The sequence below is a fragment of the Eurypyga helias genome, unplaced genomic scaffold (genome assembly GCF_000690775.1).
Source record: "Eurypyga helias isolate BGI_N326 unplaced genomic scaffold, ASM69077v1 scaffold10312, whole genome shotgun sequence".
Taxonomy (NCBI): Eukaryota; Metazoa; Chordata; class Aves; order Eurypygiformes; family Eurypygidae; genus Eurypyga; species Eurypyga helias.
In genome coordinates this window covers 18,914-42,563 of record NW_010234104.1, presented here as the reverse complement: position 1 = coordinate 42,563, position 23,650 = coordinate 18,914, and the positions used below count along the sequence as shown (strand labels likewise).

Below are 23,650 nucleotides of genomic sequence, written 5' to 3'. Positions count from 1 at the left end.
AGCTCACAGCCATGTCTATGCTGCCCCTGCCATATTGTTAGTAACCGCCATTATAATAAGGTATTTCTATACAAACAACTGCGCTGTATTTCCTTACTCAGAAATACAGCGAATAAAGAGTTTATTCATTACATTGTGTGCAGTGATTCTTTCTGTAACATCAGGGATATTAAATAATAAAACATACTTACCAGGTTACGTGAAAAGCTTGTCGACATCCATGTTTATTACACGTCATACAAGCACCGGTGGCTGCTTTACTTTCTCGGCCTTGTTCATCACAAATATAGCATGTCTATCAAAGACAAAATACTTAATGTGATAAAAAGCATACAAATAAAATCTGTGTAACTCACAGGAGATTCCAGGGTACTAGATTTTATAGCTAAGCTTATGTAAGAACTTCTTTATAATTAGGTTTGTTTGCAAAAGGAAATCACCTGATAGATGCTTGGGGTCTGTGTAACATTTCACCAACACTAAAGCAGTAGAAATCCTAATTTACTTAAATTCTACACAGCTATTTAACTAGTCAAATGGTTAAAATGCCAAAGGTTAATAGCATTAGGCTTCAAGGCTTCCCTTGCTTTCAAGTTTGTGGTTATGTCTTCTAGGCTGCAATCACCTTCACATCCATTTAACATTATCTGTGTTGGTGGCATTCAGAAACACCAGATTAGACTGAGTGCCTAATGGTACAAGACACTATATGGTATAGATGCAGATCTCTACAAAAGTCCATAAAAACCTGCAAACTTAAAATTTTATTTGTACATTTGATGGAAAGAATTTTCAGAAGTCTCATAGCATGCTTCAATATACATCTGATGCCTTTAATTAAATATGGCGTTTAAGAGAACTCTGCTTTAATTTCAGCATGACTTAGCCCCATAAACAACTTAGAAACTAATCAAGCAATAACCTTCTGTAAACAAAGCTTAAATTAGTATATCAAACCCATTTCAACCTTAAAAACAAGCTGCAATAAAAAAAACCCAAACCTGTCTAGTACCTGCAAAGCTTTTCACAGCATTTCTGTCACTTTATTTGTTTTACTGAGATGCTATGGCACTTTGCAGTATTTTCAGAAACATTCTCAGTAAAATGGAAGAAAAAAATTAAGACAAAAAGAATCCAAAATCTTTCTCATTATTCAAAACCTTTTGGTTTGGGTTTTTTTTTTTAATAACATATGGCCAATGAACATGGACACATGTTGTATGGAAGCTCACTATTACACTAGACATCATTACAATCTCACCAGTATTTCTGGGAGAAACGTCAGGCAAAACTAAATCTCCTTCCATTTTTTACTGACATAGTTGATGAAATGCCAGTTAGAGATTCCATCATATCACATTTACATGTAAAATTTAACAATTTAAGAACAGAACCTTAATGAAAGTATCCTCTAGCATCGGGGTAGTCAAGGGTCTGTTTTCAAGTGAGAGAACCTTACTGAGGTAACAAACACCAACAACACACTGCTACCTCCACAGAAATCCCATTACAAGATCTTAGATGAGAAAAGAGAAATTTCTCTCCCCACCCCCAAAAAAATAATGTACATCTAAACTGTTATTGACTTATTGCAACTGTATAACAACCTCCCTTCAGTGAGGCAGGGAATGAGTAGAATGATAAACAAAAAGAGCATCAACCATGGGTAGTAGAAAACAGAGTTGAAGAAAAATTGACCAAGATACTACTGAAATGAAAAATAAAAAAGATCCAATACAAAACCAGTATTACTTAGAAAGACATGAAAATGAGTGAAATTCCAAGATCAGAACAGCCTTTTACAGAAGTACCTAGAACAACACTTAACATGAGATGTCAGCTAACTCACACATTTTTGTTAACATGCAAGACTCCAGGGCAGATGAGTCGTTCTTGTAGGGCTTCCACAACACTTTTAAAAAGCATTAAACCCAATAGCTAATATATCCTAAAATCATACCCTCATTCCTAACATTTGATGGATCAGAAAGGGGATAATCCAATCCTCTGCCTTGCTCCCTTTGTACATCAAGGTAGTGCACACAGATAACTCAGTTGTTAGACAGGGTCTGAGGCTGGCTGCGTTTTTAGCTTTCCATACCATGACCCGACGCATTTACATATTAGGAACAAACAAGGTCATGATCTATCAACCTCAGCTGTGTAACTACATTAAGTATGAGTAACTCAAAAGTAAGGTACCTCTATAAATACAGAGTTCAACAGACCCCGTAAAACTCAAGCTCCAGTTACTGTTCTGGTTTTTCAGAGTTTTGCCTTAAGATCTGTAATTTTTTTCCTCACTGAAGCTCAGAAAGAAAAGCAATGTAAGCATCCCATTTAGCGAGGATGTAAGGCCCTGTTTTTCAACACTACATGTAACATTTTAGTGTTTGTGTTTCAGGACCCCTCTAACCATTTTACAGTAAGAGGACTGAAAAATGATAGCAACCAATCAGCTTCATTACAACTTTAAACACAACATGGTGGACTGCCTACCCATTTTAACAAGCTTAATGGACTTCTGTCCTTCCTACAGTAGTCATCAGGAGTATAAAACCTGTTTCCTAATCTTCCATAAGAAATAGGGCCAAGGAAGGTCCATCTTCCTGTTCCAACATGGACAGTAACTTGTCTTTAAAGCTGAGCTTCTCATACTTCTACCTTCTCTTAGACACATGAACAATTCCAGAAAGCTGAGAACCTTTATCTTGCTTTCACAAAGCAGACGACTTTGTCCTGAATCCATGCAATTGCTGTACCTCCTCTGAAACCTCTGGAATGTGGACCTGTAAAACTTTTTCCCACCACCTATAGCAGCTCTGCTCTTCAAAACTCTTAAGGCAGGAGAGTACTTAGACTTCCCCCAAACCCATTAGAAAATAAACAAAACACTACACAAAGCTTAGAGTAAAATTTCCTAGCTGAGTCAAAAAAGTACAACAAATATCTTCAGCATTTTAATGGCAAAATATACATCTTGCAAAGTTGCCTTTGTATTTCTGTCAATACTTTTTCTTCAAAGATTCAAAATGTAAACCTTTGAAAAAGCAAAGACAGAAGATGAGGCAAGAAAAACCTTGTCACAAAATCAAAAAGATATTTGGGAAATAGATCGCTTGTAACAGCTACCCAAGAGCACTCCCTGCTTACAGAATCAAACCTAGGAGTAGCACAGAAATTTCTCTTCATTGCAGCAAATACTGAAATAAACATCTAACACTACTACTAGGCAGATCAAGAAACTCCAAGTGCACTCATTTTTCAATTGGGTCTTTTAAGAGACCCCTAAAAGCAGTAATTATATGCAATTACCACATCCTTTCAAACAAACCTGTAAGAGAAAAATAAAGCTCACATAAAATAAATAGAGATTATCTGTGCACAACCATCCGAGGGATAACAAACATCTACGAAATAGAAGAGCAACTATTAGTCCACCTTCAACTGCTAGTCCATTTCTTTTTGGAAGTAACTATGCATGAAGAGCTTCCCTGTTACTTAACCCACTAATCAAATCACTTGGTGGATTCTTTCTGTAACATGATGGGGTTTTATCCCTGAAGCAGGTAATCTTCAGGAAAATAGCAGCCAAACATCTTCACACTGACAAGCCTCATGAATTGGTGTCTGATGTACTACTTCTTGCATTTTAGGTTACTGCACTTTGTAATACTGCATATTTTGCAGTGTTCAAGAAACAAGTGCACAGAAAAAAACTGTGTAAATTAAGCAGTATAATATCCTGGCAAAACTCCAGTGACGCCTGTCTTGAAATTAAAGCCCACATTATACATTGTCCCTTACAGTGATTTTCATTGACCCGTATTATCCCTCGATTCCATATGCTGGCCTTCTACACGTACCCAGATGCAAATGCAGAACTATTTAGAACTTCACAGGAAATAAAATATTCCTGAAAATCACCCTATTCCTACCCGAGTTGACAGACAGAATTAAATTAGCACTAAGCCTCTCTAAACGGAGAAACATCTCCAGTCATTTTTTCCTAATTACCTGTTTACATTTGTTCACAACATGCAACAAATGTTCTAAGAACTGTTTGCTTTATCTTCTTCTCAAAAAAAGAGCTTGTCTTTCCCATTTCCTCCCAAACTGGTAAAGTCAGAGTTAAATGCTTTACAAAGTTTCTGATCTAAAAAAATTTATCATTCAAACAAACACAATTTATACTGAACAGCAAAGCGGTGGAGTAGTGAAGCTATTGCAGGTTACCTGGAAAGGGAATTAGTAGTTGTATTGGTTTTGGGGACACTGCTCAAAACAAGCCTACTTGGGAACTGGTGGTGGTCTAGCCACAGCAGTATCAAACACAGCACTGGCTACAAATTTATCAAACAGTTTTGCAGAGTCCCCAGTCAGCAACTGCCTCTTAAACTCTGTGCTGTCACAATGAGACTGCTGTTGGCAGAGAGTTGGATTGTTTTCAGGAGGTTTGCTGCAGCAACTGCACTACAGCATTTCTTGGGTTCCCCTGAAATCCACAACCACTTTCTCCCTGAACCAAAGAGACCAAATACAGAGAGCAAAACCTGGGTTCTGTAAAAAGCCGGGGGGGTGGGGGGAGGGAATCTGCAGGCTACGCGTATTACCACAAACCTCAAAATTTCTGATATAGGTCTCATTTTACAATATACTGTAGTGGCCTGTATAAAAGTAGTTTTAGGCTGGACTGTTATGGTATAAGATCGGCCTGAATCAGAACACCCACTAGAAAGGCAGAAAACAAAAATGTAGGGACCATCAGGAACTTCATCTGCATGAACTGCCTGACACCAGTCATGATCCAGCAAGCAAAAAAAAATAATCATGGTAACTGCAGACCAAGAAAACACAAATTAGAATTTTTCAGTAAAACACAACCATACATCATATATTTGGGGAAAAAAAACAGCTCAAGAAAGAAGCAACTTTAGTTGTAACCAAAAGGAATTAAAGACTAAAGATATAGAGCAACAATGGACTTTGTGAACAAGCGATATACTAAGATGCAGGGCATATTTTTTGAAGTTCCAAGGATTTACTCATCCAATATCAATTACCATCAGTGAAATGGTGCAAGATAAAACAAAATCCGAAGTGTTCCGTGAAATTTTTGAAGTATATTATGGAAGAACCACCAGCAATTAAAAAAAAAAAAAATATTATGACTACTGCTCAAGGAAAAATGAGGAAACAGATGTGCTGTTGGCCCAGAGTTGAGGAGCGACAGAAACAAACTCATCTGCCACAGCAAATCTGTACTGCTTTGTGTCCAAGCACAAAAATGTTACTAGTTTTGCACTTAATCTCACAGTTGCATGTTCTTGCCAGAGTCGAAGGAAGCCAACAGCAAGGAGCCAAGACAGGTGCTCAGGTAGTATGTAATAAAAAGAAAGCATGAGAAGAACCTAGAGTTTGACTCCGGGCTTTTTGGATACATAGGTAAATAAGATGGGGAAAACAACAGTAATTGTGAGGATGTGGGACACACAAGGAAAAGAACAAAAGTAGGAAAAAAGGATAGGAAGGTGAGGGTAATCAATATAGAACGTTAAAAAAGTTAACTTTCATGTTGTTTGCACTTTCCTCCCCCCTCCCCCCCAAACAAAGTCTCACCACACTTTATGAAACATTCCATCTCACTGACACTTTAGGAGCAGTTCTTCTACAAGCATATAATCCCACTGAAGTGAATACTGTTTAGAGACAAAACTCTGCAAGCTTTTGCCTTAACCTATTAGCATAGCTTTTCTTCCTGAAAGGTATGTTTATGAACATCATATCACTACTTAAAACAGAAGGACTTAGTGATAATTAATAAAAACATTTCAAATAAGCTCTAATAATATTTTAACTCACAGGAAACATTTCACATCCCTTTCAAAATAAACTGTTATTCAAAGATCATGATATTTTTAATTAACAAAATAGTCCCTAACCTGTAAAAGGATAATGAGACATGGCAGATAACCTTACAGCTTAATGTAATAATATAGCTTTCTTAATGCTTGAATTTATCATAAAGCCGTAACAGAAAACATACAGCACTACTGCATACATTTATGAATTTTATATAAAATGCATTCTCAAAAAGTGTGGGTTTAGATTCTTAAAGCGCACAAGTTTTAAAATAAACACATTGTATATAGATAAAATGACATATAATTATACCTTATTATAACGATCATGAGGAACAGACTGCAACACGATAGGTTCCATTGTAGAAACATTTGCAAACTGCACCTCGGGAATGTACAGAGCACAAACCACATGAGCCCAACCTACAAAAAGTTATAATTGTATTTAATTTTAATATTTTCTAGAAACTCAAAGGACATTTCAGTTATAGTACAAAGAACCTTTTACAATACTTTTTTCCTTGGACTATTTTAACTGGTTGGAATATTACAGACATGTTACTTAAGTCATGTTTACATTTCATTTTATATTATCTGAAGTTTAGATGAGCCATAATATATTTTTAGGTTTATTCAGTAGAGAACTTATACAGATAATACCACATGAATTACAAATACTAACGATTTATACAAACAGTGAAACAGAAAAACAGGTTACTTCTTTAAGTTTCTTGGATTAACATAGTCATTACGTAAAAAGCTACGCAAGTTTCCTGCCAAAGGGAAATATCATCTGAACAAACCAGTATTCATGCAACCATTACCATCATATGAGACTTTCACGTGTACTTTCTATTTAAACAAAGTCATTCTGATTTGACTAGACTTTCTACAGAAAGAAATCCCAACACACCCACACACCCTCTATCAAATCTCCTTTCTTCCTTCTTTAAAGCTGTGGCCAACTCATTTTTTCCTAGGATTATCAACTCCTATATCCAGTCCTGCTCTACCTCATTAACTTTGGGTCATCAATAAATGCTTGGTTACTTACCATACTGTCTTTTAACAACATTTCAGTAAGTAAACATTCCTGTCTGACACTTGGTTGGATGGGGGCAGGAGGAAACGCCAATTCAGAAAGAAACCTACTAGTTTTAGGCCTTTTTTCACTACCAAGATCCTGAGAGTTGTCAGTTTGTTTCAGTGGAGGACAGCCTGCCATAACGGTAAATTCAGAAAAAGCTGCCATACAGCTAATCCAACGTATTAATATACTGACACAAATAACGGAATTCCAAGAGTAATATCACACAGTTCAGAGCTACCTCATCTGAAAGCGACTTTGGTGTGGCTAATCATTTAGCATGAAGTCTGTTCTTCCCCAAGAGAAAAACTAAAGACTTTTGCCACAAGTCCTTCAGTACACCTTAAAAACTTTCCTCCTACCCAGGTTTACTTGTATGCAAATATAAAGGACACAAAATTACAGACTTACACAATTATCTAGCAGATTATTAGATTAGATAAAGTAAATTATCATTGTGCAAATGCATCGTATAACGAAAGGAAAAAAACCCCTACACATACTGCCCCACTGAAGGCCTCTTAGTTTTGTTTTCTTCAATTTTCTCTTTTTAACTATCCTGATGAGTCTAGAGGTTCTCAATTTCTTCACCCAACCGTACTTTGCCTCTTAGAGTGAGCTAAGCGTAAAGTTTTACTTACTTACAGTGGTACTGTTGAGACTGTGGGATGATATTCAGTGTGTGGAACTGCATAACTGCTTTTTGGTTTTTTGTTAAAGCACAAATATTTGCTAGTTGCTTCCAACCGACTGGTATCCCCCTCCCCATTTACTAAATGGCAGTTGTTGTTTTTACAACGAATGAAAAGCGTGCACATAACTCTTCTAGTCAACAGTCACAGTCAACACGACACTTCTCATTCCAGTACTTCATCTGCAACTACATACACTATCTGTACTGCTTCACCAGTTTACTCATAAACAGTTTGTAGAACTATTCCACACAGAAAAGTCACAAGACTAATAAAAGAGAAGGCAAAGAAAACAAACTGCCAACGTAAGCTGCTTTTAAAAACTATTCCAACAGAGTCTTTTAAAATTAGCATTAACAGACAGACTGAAAAAAATATAAAAAATCACAGTCTTCTCGTTTGCTCCTCTACTTGAGTTTATAAGGACTTCTCTAAGACCTGCAAACTGCCATAAGTCAGAGTCATCTTACTGAAGCCAGAAAAATAAATGTTAACATGGTGTTAACGGTGAATATTTATCTTTAAATCTCTTCTCAAAAACTTGAAGGGAAGAGGGGCCCAAGAAAGCTGTTAATATTCAAGGATCATCTCTTCCAACCTCAGGTGTGATGCATCCCAACAAAGAGGACGTCAGGTAAAAACAGCAGGAGGCCTGTGTGGATGAACTGAGAGCTCCTGGTCAAAGTCAAACACGAGAAGGAAGTCTACAGAAGGCAGAAGCAAGGCCAGATATTCTGGGAGAAACACAGAAATTGTCTGAGCAGCCAGGGATCAGGTTAGGAAAGTTAAAGCCCTGATAGAATTAAATCCTGTCAGGGGCACCAGGGGCAACAAGAAAAGCTTCTATAGGTACATCAGTGACAAAAGGAAGACTAGGGAAAATGTGGACCATGTCCAGCAGGAAAACAGGAGACCAGGTTACCCAGGCTGAGGTACTCAATAACTTTTTTACATCAGTCTTCACCAGCAAGTGCTCAAGCCACATCACCAATGTCACAGAAGGCAAAGGCAGGGACTGAGAGAATCAAGATCCACCCACTATAGGAGAAGACCAGTTCAAGACCATCTAAGGAACCTGAAGGTGCACAAATTCATGGGACCTGATGAAATACATCTGCATGTCCTGAAAGAACTGGAAAATGAAGTTGCTAAGCCACTATCCATCATATCTAAGAAGTCTTGGCAGTCCGGTGAAGTTCCCACTGACTGGAAAAGGGGAAACATGCCCCACCTTTAAGAAGGAATACCTGGAGAACTACAGGCCAGTCAGTCTCACTTCTATGCCTGGCAAGATCATAGAGCAGATCCTCCTAGAAGCTATTCTAAGCCACATGGAAAATAACAAGGTGATTAGTTACAGCCAATATGGCTTCACTAAGGGCTAATCAATCGTACCTGACACATTTTTTGGCCTTCTACCACAGGGTTACAGTGTTGGTGGATAAGGGAAGAGCAATTGATGTCATCTACTTGGACTTGTGCAAGGCATTTGACATTGTCCTGCACCCTCTAAATTGCAGAGGCATGGATTTGATGAACGGACCACTCAGTGGATAAGGAATTGGCTGGGTGGTCACACCCAAAATTTTCCTTACTGTAAGTATGAGAAAATTCACTTTGGAAGCATCCTTCCAGTGATTTTTAATTTTTTTGTTTTAATTTTAATTTTTTGAAGGTTTTTTCCTTCCTAAAGTCATTACAGTCGTATTGGGATCAAGCACACCCTCAGCAAGTGTGCTGATGACACCAAGCTGTGTAGTGCAGTCAACACACTGGAGGGAAGGGATGCCATCCAGAGGGACCCTGAGAGGTTTGAGAGCTGGGCCTGTGCCAACCACATGAACTTCAACAAGGTTAAGTGCAAGGTCCTTCATATGGGTCAGGGTAATCCCAAATACAAGTACAGGCTGGGCAGAGAATGGATTGACAGCAGCCCTGAGGAGAAGGACTTGGGGGTGTTGCTTGTTGAGAAGTTCAGAATGAGCTGTCAACATGCGCTGGCAGCCCAGAAAGCTAACTGTATCCTGATCTGTATCAAGAGAAGCATGATCAGCAGATCAAGGGAGTTGATTCTTCCCCCTCTACTCTGCTCTCATAAGACCCCACCTGGAGTACTGCGTCCAGCTTTGGAGCCCTCAACATAAGGAGGACATGGACCTGTTGGAGTGAGTCTAGAGGAGGGCCATGATGATGATCAGAGGGCTGGAGCCCCTCTCCTATGAAGACAAGCTGAAAGAGTTGGGCTTGTTCAGCCTGGAGAAGAGAAGGCTCTGGGGAGACCTTACTGCAGCCTTCCAGTACCTGAAGGGGCCTACAAGGAAGCTGGAGAGGGACTTTTTACAAAGGCAGGGAGTGACAGGACAAAGGGTAATGGGTTTAAAGAGGGTACATTTAGATTAGATATCAGAAAGAAGTTCTTCCTGGAGAGGGTGGTGAGGCACAGGAACAGGTTGCCCAGAGAAGCTGTGGATGCCCAATCCCTGGCTGTCTTCAAGGCCAGGCTGGATGAGGCTTTGAGCAACCTGGTCTAGTGAAGGGTGTCCCTGCCCATGGCAGGGGCTTGGAACTAGGTGGTCTTTAAGGTCCTTTCCAACCTAAACCATTCTATGATTCTATAATGAAACAAATGAAGTACCTAGCACAGCACTACCACATTTTTTTGAACAAGGGGCAAATAAATTTTCCCCAGCAAACTGGAGACAAGAGACCTTTTCCGTTGGTTTCTATCTGGTATCTTTAGCTCCCAGATAATCTGACCTTTCTGAAAAATACAACCTGTCCAATAAAAATACCACCATAATGGAGGCTGTGACACCCTCATGTTACCAGCCTCTAATGCCTACATCACAAAAGAAGCCTAACTCCAGCACCAGGTCCCACTAGGACTAAGAGACCCCATACACGACTGCTTAAGTGTTCTGTTCTCTGAAGTTTCACCAGTGAAGAAATAAAATTATCAGTGTAACGTGGAAAAACCAAGAGACAGAGGATCAGCAGCAATGCCTGAAGAAAAAATAAAGAAGACATCTTTCCATAACAGGTGTGGTTAAGGACTGGTTGCTTAAAGGTGCTGTGGAATCTCCATCTCTGGAGAACTCCAGGTGGTCTGAAGACTCCTCCACAAAACTTGTCAACTTAAGGGAGGCCAAGAAAATTCAGTTTTGCATATAAAGACTGGATAGTAACGGAGGAAAACAGAAAAGGACGCAAACAACCATCATCTTTTTCCTAAGCATCAAAAACTGGTTACTTTTGCTACAAAGAGTAAGCATGGAAGTAAGGAAAATTACAGCCAAAGTGTTATAGCTCTCCTCTGTCTTACTGACAGAAGAACGAATTACTAGCATAGAAGTAGATTTTACTTTTCATGTTTTCTGCAACTGAGAGGGCTCTTGACCATGTAACAGTGAGAAAGTGCCTCCCTCATCCTCTGCTGCTACTTCATTTGCTTTTAGGCAACTACTCTCAGCAAAGCACAGAGCTCAGAATATCAACAGAATAAAGTATCTATTGTCATGTTCAGAGTTGAGTGCTGTTGTCTACTGTTTCCTACTGGACAACTGCCTACTTTGTCTGTAAGGATAATGAAACATCTAAGAGACATCCATGCAAACTGTCCATACAGCATATAAAGAGAAGCAAGCCTTTATAAAGACTTACGATATTTAACACCACACTAAAATACATATCTTTCCATTAACTCCACCTAAGCCACAATGACTGCACTGTAAACTTCCTATTCAAATCACTTGCTACATCATTCTTGGGCAACTTCATCAGCAACTATACATCAAAACCCCATCATTAAATACAGTTCTTATGAGCTTTCCTGATTTTTTAATTCTAAAACATTCTCACTAACTGAAATTAATTTATCACCACTCCTCTTCACCCAAAACACCACACAGAAGTAACACAAGGATACTCTGACATTTCTTTATTGACCTCTAAACTTAGCCAGGAACTCATTCCACTTTTCAGATCAGATCACTTGTGTTCCACATTAGTTTTTTTAAAGCCATCAGTACAAGGCACATCCTTTACTATTTAAATTAATGATAAGCTTCCATTCACTTTGGGTTTGCACAGTTTACATCCAAACAACTTGCTACAGATTTATGACTCACTTATTTTAATTTTACTTATAAAGTATGCAGTAATTACTAACAATCTCTTACTATTGCCACTGAGTTGCTTACACTTTTCATCTCCCTTTCAGGGCAACTTTAACTGGAGAGGCACAAATGTTTTAGTAAATGTAGGTACCCTCATCCTGTAAAATGTTTTTAAAATTTTCTCTATCCTCAGAATTTTACTGTCTTTTTTTTTTCTTATTTGACTTACTGTTTTTTAATCTTTGAAAAGGTGCCTATTTTACACACATGCTTTCTCAACAGTAATAGTTTTACCAGATGATAATGCCTGGCTTGCTTATTTTAAAATAAACTTAGGCTTTAGCATAAAACAAGAAAATAATACATTTATTATAAGGATTCAAATCAGCCACTGAGTTTGCTTGTCTCTGTGCATTCTTATCAGAACTGCTTTCTTTGAAACTGCTGAAAAAAATACAGCAGGCTACCATGGACTGGCAGATTCACTGCCTCTTTGCTTTAAAGAATCCAATGCTCTACAACAATCAATGCCTCCATCCAGAAATTGTAAAATGTCATCAGTTTCTGGTTCTTACTTACTAGAAACAACTGACAGCCAAACTGAAATTTAAAACATTTACTTCAACTGTGTTTTCAAGTCCAATAACTCTGGGAAATGCTTATTACCTTAAAAAAAACCCCAAACATTGTGCTTTCTATGACAACATCACACAAGTGCGCCTAAGACGCTTCCCTTTGAAGAGATCTTAGGCAACAGCTTCAACCAACATTAAAACAACATCAAAACCACATATAAACCAACTCCAAGATCTACTTTGATAACAAGGACAATGAAAACTCTTTTCTCCTATATCAGAAATTGGAAATTCATGCTGAGAAGACAGAAAGACACACAACTGAGTTTTGCTATTTTTTACATCTCATTCTGGCACGCAAAATGTTTATTTACCACCACAGAATCTATTCAAATTTTACCAATCTTTTGCTAACATTTTTAACTCAGTGAAAACCTAATAGTACACACTTAGCAGGCATAACCTGAATATACATTATTCATTAACATTCAGAGCAACAGATCTCAGGCTCCAGAACCCTAACTAAAAATAAACAGCTGATTTGTTATCCCAAAGCAATGGAGAACACATAGCTCCTGACAATTTCACCATCAGCAAATAAAAGACTGTTGTAAACAAAGAACTCTAACTAGAAGCAAACTCTAACAAACTAATCTAAAATTAACAAAGAAAACACAGGAAGATAAATAATATATATTACATCATCCATCTAACTAAATTTTTGACTTCACAACTTTTGTTTAAGTGTTCAAAATTTGATTCATGAGTACTTTCACCATAAATAAATTCACACTACTTTTAAATCCTCTTCCAGTGCAAATTTTGAAGCCTTGTTTTTATAATCATCTACTTTATAACAGAGTAACAGCAACGCTTATAATCCATCCTACCATCCAAATCAAGAAAATTCCACCTTTAGTTTGTGAACTGACAGCCACAGAGTAGGCACTACACTAGTGCTACATCCCACAATCACTGGTGATGCTGCCGCAAAGCAGTAACATGAAGTCACACCTAGATCCAGACACAGTGCCAGCGTAGTCCCACAGGAGAGCTCTGGGATGTCATCACCATCTCCTAACTGTGCACCAGTTCCAGAGTAAAATTTGTTTATGTGTTCTCTTTAAGTCCTTAAAGAGTCCACTATACCTCACTAATGAAATTTTGCTTCATGTGTAACTACAGTTCACTCCGAAACCAAATGAACGTATTTCTCTAGCATGGAAAAATCTTTCTTTGTTGAAATGTTAATTTCTTATTAGGGCTGCTCCAGTTTGTAATTTAAGAATACACCTCAATCCATTTCAGCTGTGGACTGTCACTAAAAGGTGACACCTCACCTTACTCTTCAGATTCAACTGTACATCCTTGCCCTCCCATTTAGTATAAGCTTGCCATGTAGCAGGACAGATAACATTTTATTCACCTGATTACGGAACCTAGAGGAAAACAGAAGTTTACCTTCCAGCAAGATCAGTAAATAAGTTGATGCAATATATACTGAGGTCATATGATTACCATACACAAAACTATCAGTGAAGAAACACCCAGTCACAGGAAAAACCACAGTCCACCCCTTTAGGCAGAAGTCAAGAGCTGTCCTAGACTACAAGAAACTGCACCCTCAGTTTCCAGAGCTATCAGATCTGCTGACTGACCTCAAGACTCAGCACTATCCCACTCCGAAAGGTGTCCAGCAAAGATGTACTTAAGACTTACTGTTACTATTTGCCAGAGGGTAAGATTAAGTACTACTTTAAGTCTTTAGTTAAGTGTCTCTTCAATAAGGCATTCCATACACTTTTCTTTTGACCCTGATCTTCCTCTTCTGTAAAGAAAATAAAACTTCCAGAAAATACATCTGTCAGCTTAAGTTACTGTCTTTTCCTTACCCTAATAAATACAGGTTTAGAGTTTGCTATAGTTAATATTATATTATGCCCTATATTGTCTGATCCACTCTTTTCAAAGCTGGGTAAAAAGAAAGTGCTCACACCGAGCGCTAGAGATACCACCACTGTGGTTGGTAGTCAACCTTTCCATTGGCACATCGAATGAAGAGACAAATTCTGTTAAAAAAAGAATAAAATCCATACTGCTTGTCTATGAAGAAAAGTCTTCATTCTACAGAGTCCTACTACAGAATTTCACCAAACTCTCCACTTACCAAAATTTGTTCCTAAACTAAAGAATTGGCATGTAAGAAAAATTCACTTTGGATCATCATTCAGCAGCAAAACAAATAGTTTGGTTTTGAAACAGCTACAGATTACATTCCACTGGTCCACTGAGTAAGCTAATAGCTTTAATAATTTTATCTGGCAGGCTATGGCATTAATGAGTTCTTTTCCCTCCTCTCTCAAGAAATCTTTTTATACAACAAAAGGAAGAAACGTCACAAATATTTATCTAAAGCTCTAAAACTTTTTTCCTAGTTTTACATTAAGGTTACTAGCAATATAAATAATAACTATACAATATGGATTATATGGTAAATAAATATATTTATTTTGGGAAAATATTTTTAATTGTTCAATTTTACTGTCTTTCCCAGTAAAAAAAATACACATATATGCTCCTGCAAATCCACACAAAAGGACCAGAATATCTGCAGGTAAGCACTTGCGAAATGCATATGCCTGAATGTGTACATACAACTTCATACCGTCCACATTCTTAGGCATTAATACCAAGAAAACTCATCAGAAGAGTAAACCTATGAGAGCTGTCAACTAACAGTGCAAAAACCTCGCATATGATGTTTTTGCAGGCTTAGGAGATCCCAACACTAACCAAGGGGATGGGAAGAGGGCCTGGACATGACATAAAACCACAGCATTGTTAGCTGGCCTTTTCCCAAGCAGCTGCATGAAAGAAGTCTTGGTGAAAAGTCACACAAAGAATGCTGTGTAACAGCATTCCTGATCATCATCCAGTGGAATCAGATTTCAAAGTAACAACTCCTACAGCAAAATCAAGCCTTCTAGGGTTACAGAAAATAGGGGACAAGGATTACTGTAAGAAAACTATTTAAATGGGAGATGCACAGTATTAGATACAACTGAAAAATTTTCCTACAAAACAACTGCATAGGCAGTATTATGAAAAGATAATTGGGATTCAAACAACTCTAATCAGTTCAAATGGTCGTGATTTTATTTCCTCTTCACTGAGTGTCAAAACGTAAAGGAAATCACTGCAACAGTTAAGGAAACATTACTGAATTGAAAAGGCCCAAAACTGTCAAACAGCCTACAGTTCTTAAGTATCTTCAAACAAATGCTCACTTGTTGCTCTTCTGTTTTTCAAAAAACCCCAAGTGTTTATATTTTGTCCAACTACTAGTGCACATACAGAGGACAAAGCTAAAGAAGAGTTATTCGTTCTTTCAATAGCCTTCTTACACACGAGGCAGAAAATCAATACGCAATTCATATACAGATCAGTTTTCCTTCACTTCTTTTATATTCTGTCCTGTGTTTAAAACCACAGTGGTGCCCCTAAATGACATGAATACCAAACTTAGCAAAGAATTCTGTCAATAAATATATTCAAAGGTAAAAATTTATTTTTTTAACTCAATCCTACTTTTCTACTTTTATTATCAATAGTAAAAAAATTAATCTATGAATGAAACCAGTAAATAGTCTAACAGAATTTACAGACCTGCAGTTTCTGAACACTGAAAAAGTCCTAATGTTTATGTAAAAAAAATTCCAGAAAGTCCACATATAGGGAAAACTGGTTTTTTGTTCACAAAACTTTACAATAGCTGTAAGACAGTCACAGATATCAGGCAGCTAAAATATTAAAATGTATTCAAAGCTTATTCCTGAAATTTCTGACAATCACCCTGACCATAACCATGCAATGTCCCACTACTTGCAGCAGATTAATTAAAGCAAATGTGCAGCTAAATACAGTCAAGTCTTTTTAATCCATAGCATGGATAACCTGCTGATAGATAAACCACACCATGGATATTAGTCCAGGCTAACTCTGCTAAATCCAACTGTATTGTTTTCAAGACCTGTGCAAGGGCAGAAGCAGAACAACGGTTTTCACACCGTGTGAAGAGACTGAACACACACATGCAACCAGACCTTAGCTGCTTCTGTTCAGGGTCAGTTCAGGCCTCTGACAACGGAAAGCACAGGAGGGACCACTGAAGCAGACTAGGACATATTCTGCTCAAATCCAGACAGAATTATCCCTGTGCGCTCACAACAGTTCTGATTACAGTGACAGCAGCCACCATCACCAAGCCAAGGATGGCAGGCATCTGTGTAGTCTCTAGCGTACCGAAAAAGTTATGAGCAACACAATACTACTTCCACTTGGCACTCCACATGAACTCTTTAGTCCTTCCAGATCCAGGCAATATAGCAATTTGATGCAGAACCATCTGGATTAGTTTCCAACAGTAAGTGGAATGGTTCCACAACACTGTCTAGAAACCACTTAGCTAGTAAAGCCACTATTATCTGAGATATCTGAACTTCCCCAATGCCACTCCACCTCCAAAAACCCAAATAGCCAAGAGTTAACTGGCTGTAAAAACAGTTAATGCCTCAAAAATGTAAGTTACCCATGTCCTCTCTTTCCATAACAAATGCAGAAAACAGTGCACTCAATTTTAACAACAGTCTTCTGGCAAAAGCCTTGCTAAAATCATTACTTTTCATTCCAATTTCAGGATCTGTCCTAGTTTTGAGGTGCTGTGAATGTTTAGATCAGTGAGAATTATTCTCTAATTAATGAGAAAAATGTGTACCAAAAAATGGTGATTCATAACTACATTAGTAGCCTATGTTAGGGAACATTAAATCATACTGTAAGCATTTTTCAGTCTAGATATTCCATGGCATCATGTACAGATTTGCTTCTCTAAAATTTCACATTGAGCTCTGATGAAGATTACATATCATTTGAAAGACATATAGAGAAGGGGGAAGAGGATGGTCAGTTTTCTGTACAAGGAATGCACAATCAGCCTGGGTTCCTTCATCTTGAAAAGGAGGCAAAAGAAGAGTACAACAGAGGTCTAGAAAGCCAGAAGAGGCACTGGAAAGGTGAACTTAGAATAAATGCTCTTTGTCACTTCCTGTCACTTAGCAAGTGTCCAATGGCATCAAATAAAACCATGAAGTAACAGGTTCAAAACAAACCAGCATACGCCTTGATGCATTGTACAGATCAACTGCAAAAAGCCTTGCCACACAACAGTATGGACACTAAACATTTATACAGAAGTGGACACATTGATGGTCTGATGCACTCTTATTCCATTTAACACATAAATACCATCTCTGGTTCAAGAAGCCCCAAAGCATAAATAGTTGTAGGCTGGAAAAGTATTCCAAGAAAGCATACAAGAACTTCAAGAATCCAGTTCATGCAGATAAGGAGAACAGGCCAAACATTTGGCCTCCACAATACAGGACAACCAGGCGATCAGGCCCCATCAGCATATGTTTATGAAAGGCAGGTTGTACTTGACTAACCTCATCTTCTATGACAAAGTGACCCGCTTAGTGAATGAGGAAAAGGCTGTGGAATTTGTCTACCTGGACTTTAGTAAAGCCTTTGACACTGTTTCCCCACAGCATTCTCCTGGAGAAACTGGTTACTCATGGCTTGGATGGGCGTACTCTTCCCTGAGTAAAACACTGGCTGTATGGCTGGGCCCAAAGAGTTGTGGTGAATGGAGTTAAATCCAGTTTGCAGCTGGTCACACGTGGTGTTCCCCAGGGCGCATGGGTGGGGCCAGTTCTCTCTAATATCTTTATCAATGACCTGGACAAGGGGATGGAGCGCACCCTCAGCAAGTTTGTAGGCAACACCAAGTTGGGCAGGAGTGTTGATCCACCTGAGGGTAGGAAGGCTCTACAGAGGGATCTGGACAGGCTGGATCCATGGGCTGAGGCCACCTGTACAAGGTTCAACAAGGCCAAGTGCTGGGTTTTGCACTTGGGTCACAACAGCCCCATGCTACGTTACAGGCTTGGGGATGAGAAACTGGAAAGCTGCCTGGTGGAAAAGGATCTGGGGGTGTTGGTCAACAGCCGGCTGAATATGAGCCAGCAGTGTGCCCAGGTGGCCAGGAATGCAAATCGCATCCTGGCCTGCATCAGGAACAGTGTGGCCAGCAGGACTATGCCAGTGATCATCCCCTAAACATGGCACTGGCGAGGCTGCACTTCAAATCCTGTGTTCAGTTTTGGCCACTCACTACAGGACAGGCATGAAGGTGCTGGAGTGTGTCCAGAGAAGGGCAACAAAGTTGGGGAAGGGTCTAGAGCACAAGTCCTGTGAGGAGCAGCTGAGGGAGCTGGGGATGTTCAGCCTGGAGAAAAGGAGCGGAGGGGAGACCTTACCACTCTCAACAGTTACCTGAAAGGAGGTTGCAGAGAGGTGGGGGTTGGTCTCTTCTCCCAAATAACAAGTGATAGGACAAGAGGAAATGGCCACAAGTTGCGCCAGGGGAAGTTTAGATTGGATACTAGGAAAAATTTCTTCACCAAAAGGGTTATCAGGCATTGGAACAGGCTGCCCAGGGAAGTGGTTGAGTCATCATCCCTAGAGGAATTTGAAAGGAGCGTAGATGTGGTGCTTAGGGACATGGTTTAGTGGTGGACTTCAAGCAGTGGTAGGTTAATTGTTGGACTTGATGATCTTAGAGGAGAGAAGCATATCATAGAAGCATAGCATCATTTAGGTTGGAAAAGACCTTTCACTATCTCACGCTGGCACTTTCAAGTTCTGTATAAGATCCATGACAGTACTGCTCCAAGAATGCTCTAATTATGGTATCACTGAAAACTGTAACTCCATATTTGTCATAGATGATACTGGAGAACACAGCGTTACCCCTCAGCAGCTGTACTGATACGCACGACTAAGGTAATGCAGATGTCTCCAACCAGAAACATAAAATCTAAAATGCAAAACTAAAGAAGTACTGCTTATCTGACTTTATGGAGATCAGCAACAGGCCAGTAAAAGGAGAGGGAAAAGGAAGAAGAATATCCACGAAGGAACCTCATGCCATTTGGGGGTGGGGAGGGGGCTCAGAAGGACAGACGACAAAAACAAAGCCCCACAACACAACCACACCATACACCACCACTACTATTTTCTAGTTAGTCAGTAAGACTTTAAAACAACACAAGTTTGACTCCCAGGCTACTCTGTCATATATATCTTGTGATGCTCTAGAGGTCTTAAAGGCAAGATAACACCGTTATATGAGACCTGTAAGATTAGGCTGCTTTCAGTTACAGTTGTGCAACTGACTTAAGGCGGCTAATATACAGGCAGCTGCTAAAAGAATACTCCTGGCTAGTCCCCTGCATCGGCACTAGCATGGTCAGCTGGGTCAGGGAACTGATTTCATTTGGCTGAAAAGGAATCCAGGGGAGGGGGAAGAGTTTTAAATGCTAGTACCATCATAAAGGAGGAGGAAGTAATGCATAGCAAGGACCCTCCTTGCAGTAGTAACAGCTTCTTACTGCAGGCTAAGACAATTGTGAAACCCTGTAGTTAAAAAGCTCAGTAGACCAAAAAACATTAAGATTCCTGGCATAAAAGAAAATACAGTATCTTCAACACCCAAACAAAACACATTTCCTCACATTATTAAAAAGCAAATATCCAGAAGTCAAAAAAAGAAAAATCAATTTCTACAGGAGCAGCAGAGCATGTGTGAGCTAAGCTATCTGTATCCTCCACACAAAAACTGCATTTGTGTTCTGGCTACAAAACAGTTACTTGTTGCCAGAAGGCAGAAAGAAGTATAGCTTTCTATCACTGACATAAAATTAGTAATTTCTTTACTTGTTCTGAAAAGCTAAGACCATTTAATTATTTCTATACCTACAGAAAGGCTCCCTAATTACTAATGTCTAAAGCTGGATCCTTACAAGGTTTTAGCACATATGTTTCGCAATTACTTCAAGAATACCTGCACCTTTTTAGCATTTCCACTGGCAACAAGTGGTGCATCATCTTAAAAAAAAAAAATCCAAGTATTAACCTACTGTAAATATAATTTTAACCTGGCAAGCCCATTACATGACCTTCAACAACATTTCCTTAAGGCTGAGACTATTCTGGCACAATCCCTCATCAGGCAACTCTTTGAAAGGAAAGCCTCAGGTTAAGAATGTAGATTTCCAAAATGCAACACGAGTCAGAGTTCATTTTTCACAAGGTACACAACCTTCTGTAAAGCTGTTATTTAAAGCAGATTGGGTCAGTAAGGCAGAATTTGCTGTATTCACCACTATGGACAAGATCTATTACTGAGACAGGGATGTTTCCAGGAAGTGAGGTACAAACTCTTTAAGATTTATCTGCTATAAAATTCTCACTGACAAAAAGAGTTGGTCATGAAAATTATACCAGGAACAATACTGTCTGTACAGTGTAACATCTTCGCTATTTAAACTTAGATAATTTCGATCTTATAAAGTAACTCACTTTCAGATGACAATTCATAGTTACGATTAATACAGCTGTCAGAGAGGTAACTAATAGGATGCTCGGATCTTTGATGCACACTGTCAAAGTGTATTTTCAAGACTTTATGTAAAGAAAGGGTTTCAAAATTACCATGGAGAATAGCAAGGCATCCCCAAACACTACCTTAAGTGTAAAACCAGAAAACACTGCAGCTATTTCAAACTTAACAAATTTTACTGTATATATTTCAAGACATTTGAGGCTTTCCTATTTCTTATTTCCTTTAAAAAAAAAAAAAAAAAAATCAAGTGTCCAACTGCCGTTTCTGAAGAAATGAATTCAACACTGCCATGTATCAACCCGTCTGGGAGGAAGACTAGTTTAAAGGCTGAACTACCTAGGCTGAAACTTAAGATGGTAGATTCGCTGACACACAGACAACACAGACCCAATCCAATCTGCCAGCACTCACAAATGACAACACGAAGTTCACCAACATGTTTGAGATGAGCAGAAACTAGTATGGTGAACACTTGAGTGTGTACTGTACACTGCAGTCAAAGTGTAGATGAGGGAAAGGGTAAATTAGCCTGAACACAAGCAGGCTCTGTGTTACTGCAACTCAACTGCAACAGATACAGCAAAGCTGCATCAATACCAAGCGAAGATATAAATTAGTTAGAATATTACATATGCAGCATAAAATCACCAGAATACAATTTACATAGTCCAAATGAAATCCAGAATCCTGATCATACTTTCTCCTCTCACAAGAGAAAGGGCTCAGTAGCAAAATGAGCAGGCTATTTACACAGAGATGATGGACAGGAATTTACAAGTATCTAGTAAAGAGAGAAGAAGGAATTCCAGAAGCGACTGAAAAGTTAATTGAAATTGTTCCCTCACATCACCCAACTATTAGTATAAACATAATCAATAATCAACACAGGATATTCAGTGGAGACTTTCCCTAGCAGTTCTACTCAGCAGGGGCAGAACTGACAATGTGAACTATGAAATTAGAAAGATGCAAGGGACAGCTAATCACTACTGAAACTTTTCAGCTCTAACTTCTTTGTTACAGAACCTATTAATAAATCAAGCATGAAAGAGCTAACCTTTGAAAATGCACTGGTGCATTCAGCCTGGGCTAGAGACATAAAAATTCCACTTTCCTCCATGAATGGCACACTTTCAACAGCTTTCTCTAAATGCTCAAACTCCAACGAAATGCACACAAAATGTATCCTTTTTACCACTAAAATCTTACATTAAAATGCAGTTTCTCCTTCACTGTAACTTCTTTTCTAAAAATAAAACTAATGATTGATGTTCTCAAACTAAATTCAACCTAAATTGGACAAATAAAGTTACTGTAAAATAGTTCCCTCTTTCCAACCCAGCCAGTGTTTTCATTTATGTTTATTATCCTGACTTTTTTTTTCCCCACAGAATTACTTCCCTCATACAAAATAAGAGTTCACAAAAAATAAGAATAAAACTTACCCCCATTATCTGTTCTCTTTAAAGCACCATCCTTATGAGGGCATAATTCACATCTCTAGGAAAAAAAGCAAAAATAAAATAAAAAAATGGAATGATCATAGCAGCACTGAAAAAGAAACCACACATGTCAAAACTGTTAGGTGACATTAAGGAAGCAACCATTCTTTAAAAGCCAACGGATGTGTTTTCCCTTAACCTTAACTTGAATATTAATGTTAGTTCGTCACAAACGAAGCTTTCTCCTCCAGATGTATATTATATATATTATTTTAATATATGTTAAAACTCTTCGCAGTTCTACCTATGAGCTTTTATTCCTGGATTCCACACCCTGGAATTCTGGAGACAAGCTTCCAAAAACCATAGCATAGAGCAGACCCACTGATAAGAAACTTGGGCACAGTTCAATGATTTGCTACCGTATTTCCTTCTCCTAGGATCTCTGTATTCACCAAGGTGGTCAGTCACAAAGACATGCCATACAATTAGCACGGGTTCACATACATGCTGGCTGTGGTTAGGGCAGAGCTGGCTTTCCTCACAGCAGGTAGCATGAGCCTATGTTCTGGATTTGTAATGAGGAGAATATTGATAACGCTGGTGTTTTTAGCTGTTGCTAAGGAGTGTTTGTACCATGTCAAGGACTTGTTCAGTTTCTGGTGCTGTGCCTGTGTTCCCAACTCCTTCGCTACAAGAAGCCAGGAGGGGACACGGTCAGGACAGCTGGCCCAGACTTGCCAAGCTTCACTTGCCAAGCTTCATTTCACTCCATGAGATGTCATGCTCAGTATGTAAGTTGGGGGTTGGGCCAGGGTGGGCTCTCTCGCTCTGGCTCTGGATCTTGGCCGGTCAGCAGGTGGTCAACAGTCACATCATTTGTTTTCCTTTCCATTATTTTCATTACGTATCACTGGTATTGTTAGTAGTATTGGTATCATTGTTTTGTTTCATTGACTTTCAATTATTAGACTGTTCTTATCTCAACGCACGTGTTTGTCTTCTCCTCCTCCACTGGAGGATGGGGGGAGGTGAGCGAGCAGCTGTGTGGCACTTAGTTGCTGGCTGGGATTAAGCCACACCAACACACTATAGCTGAATTCCCAGTCGTTGCTGACTCTCACATACCCTGAGACACCAAAACCAATCTTGCTTTCTGTCTCAGAAAAAGGAAGTCAGAAGTTGACTCATCCTTGAAATTCTCCAGGACTGCATGTCTGGAAACATGCAGTCTGACATCATATTCTTCTGACATAACACCCAGGATCACAACAGTACAATCTTTCTGTTATCGCTGCCTCTATAAAGTTCCTAATATCAAGTTTATCTCCAAGTGTGCTAGACCAGTGTGAAG

The 23,650-nt window shown here is 38.9% G+C and overlaps 1 protein-coding gene across 1 annotated transcript in view; it reads right to left on the bottom strand.

Annotated features, from left to right (window-relative positions):
- Positions 1-23,650, bottom strand: part of LOC104517327 (protein AF-10) — a gene marked incomplete at both ends in the record, with an annotated part of 65,732 nt that overhangs the window by 23,174 nt on the left and 18,908 nt on the right. The window contains 3 exons of the mRNA XM_010161944.1: positions 192-295; positions 6,175-6,284; positions 22,300-22,354. Coding sequence (XP_010160246.1) covers positions 192-295; positions 6,175-6,284; positions 22,300-22,354 — 269 coding nt within the window. The remainder of the gene's footprint in view (positions 1-191; positions 296-6,174; positions 6,285-22,299; positions 22,355-23,650) is intronic.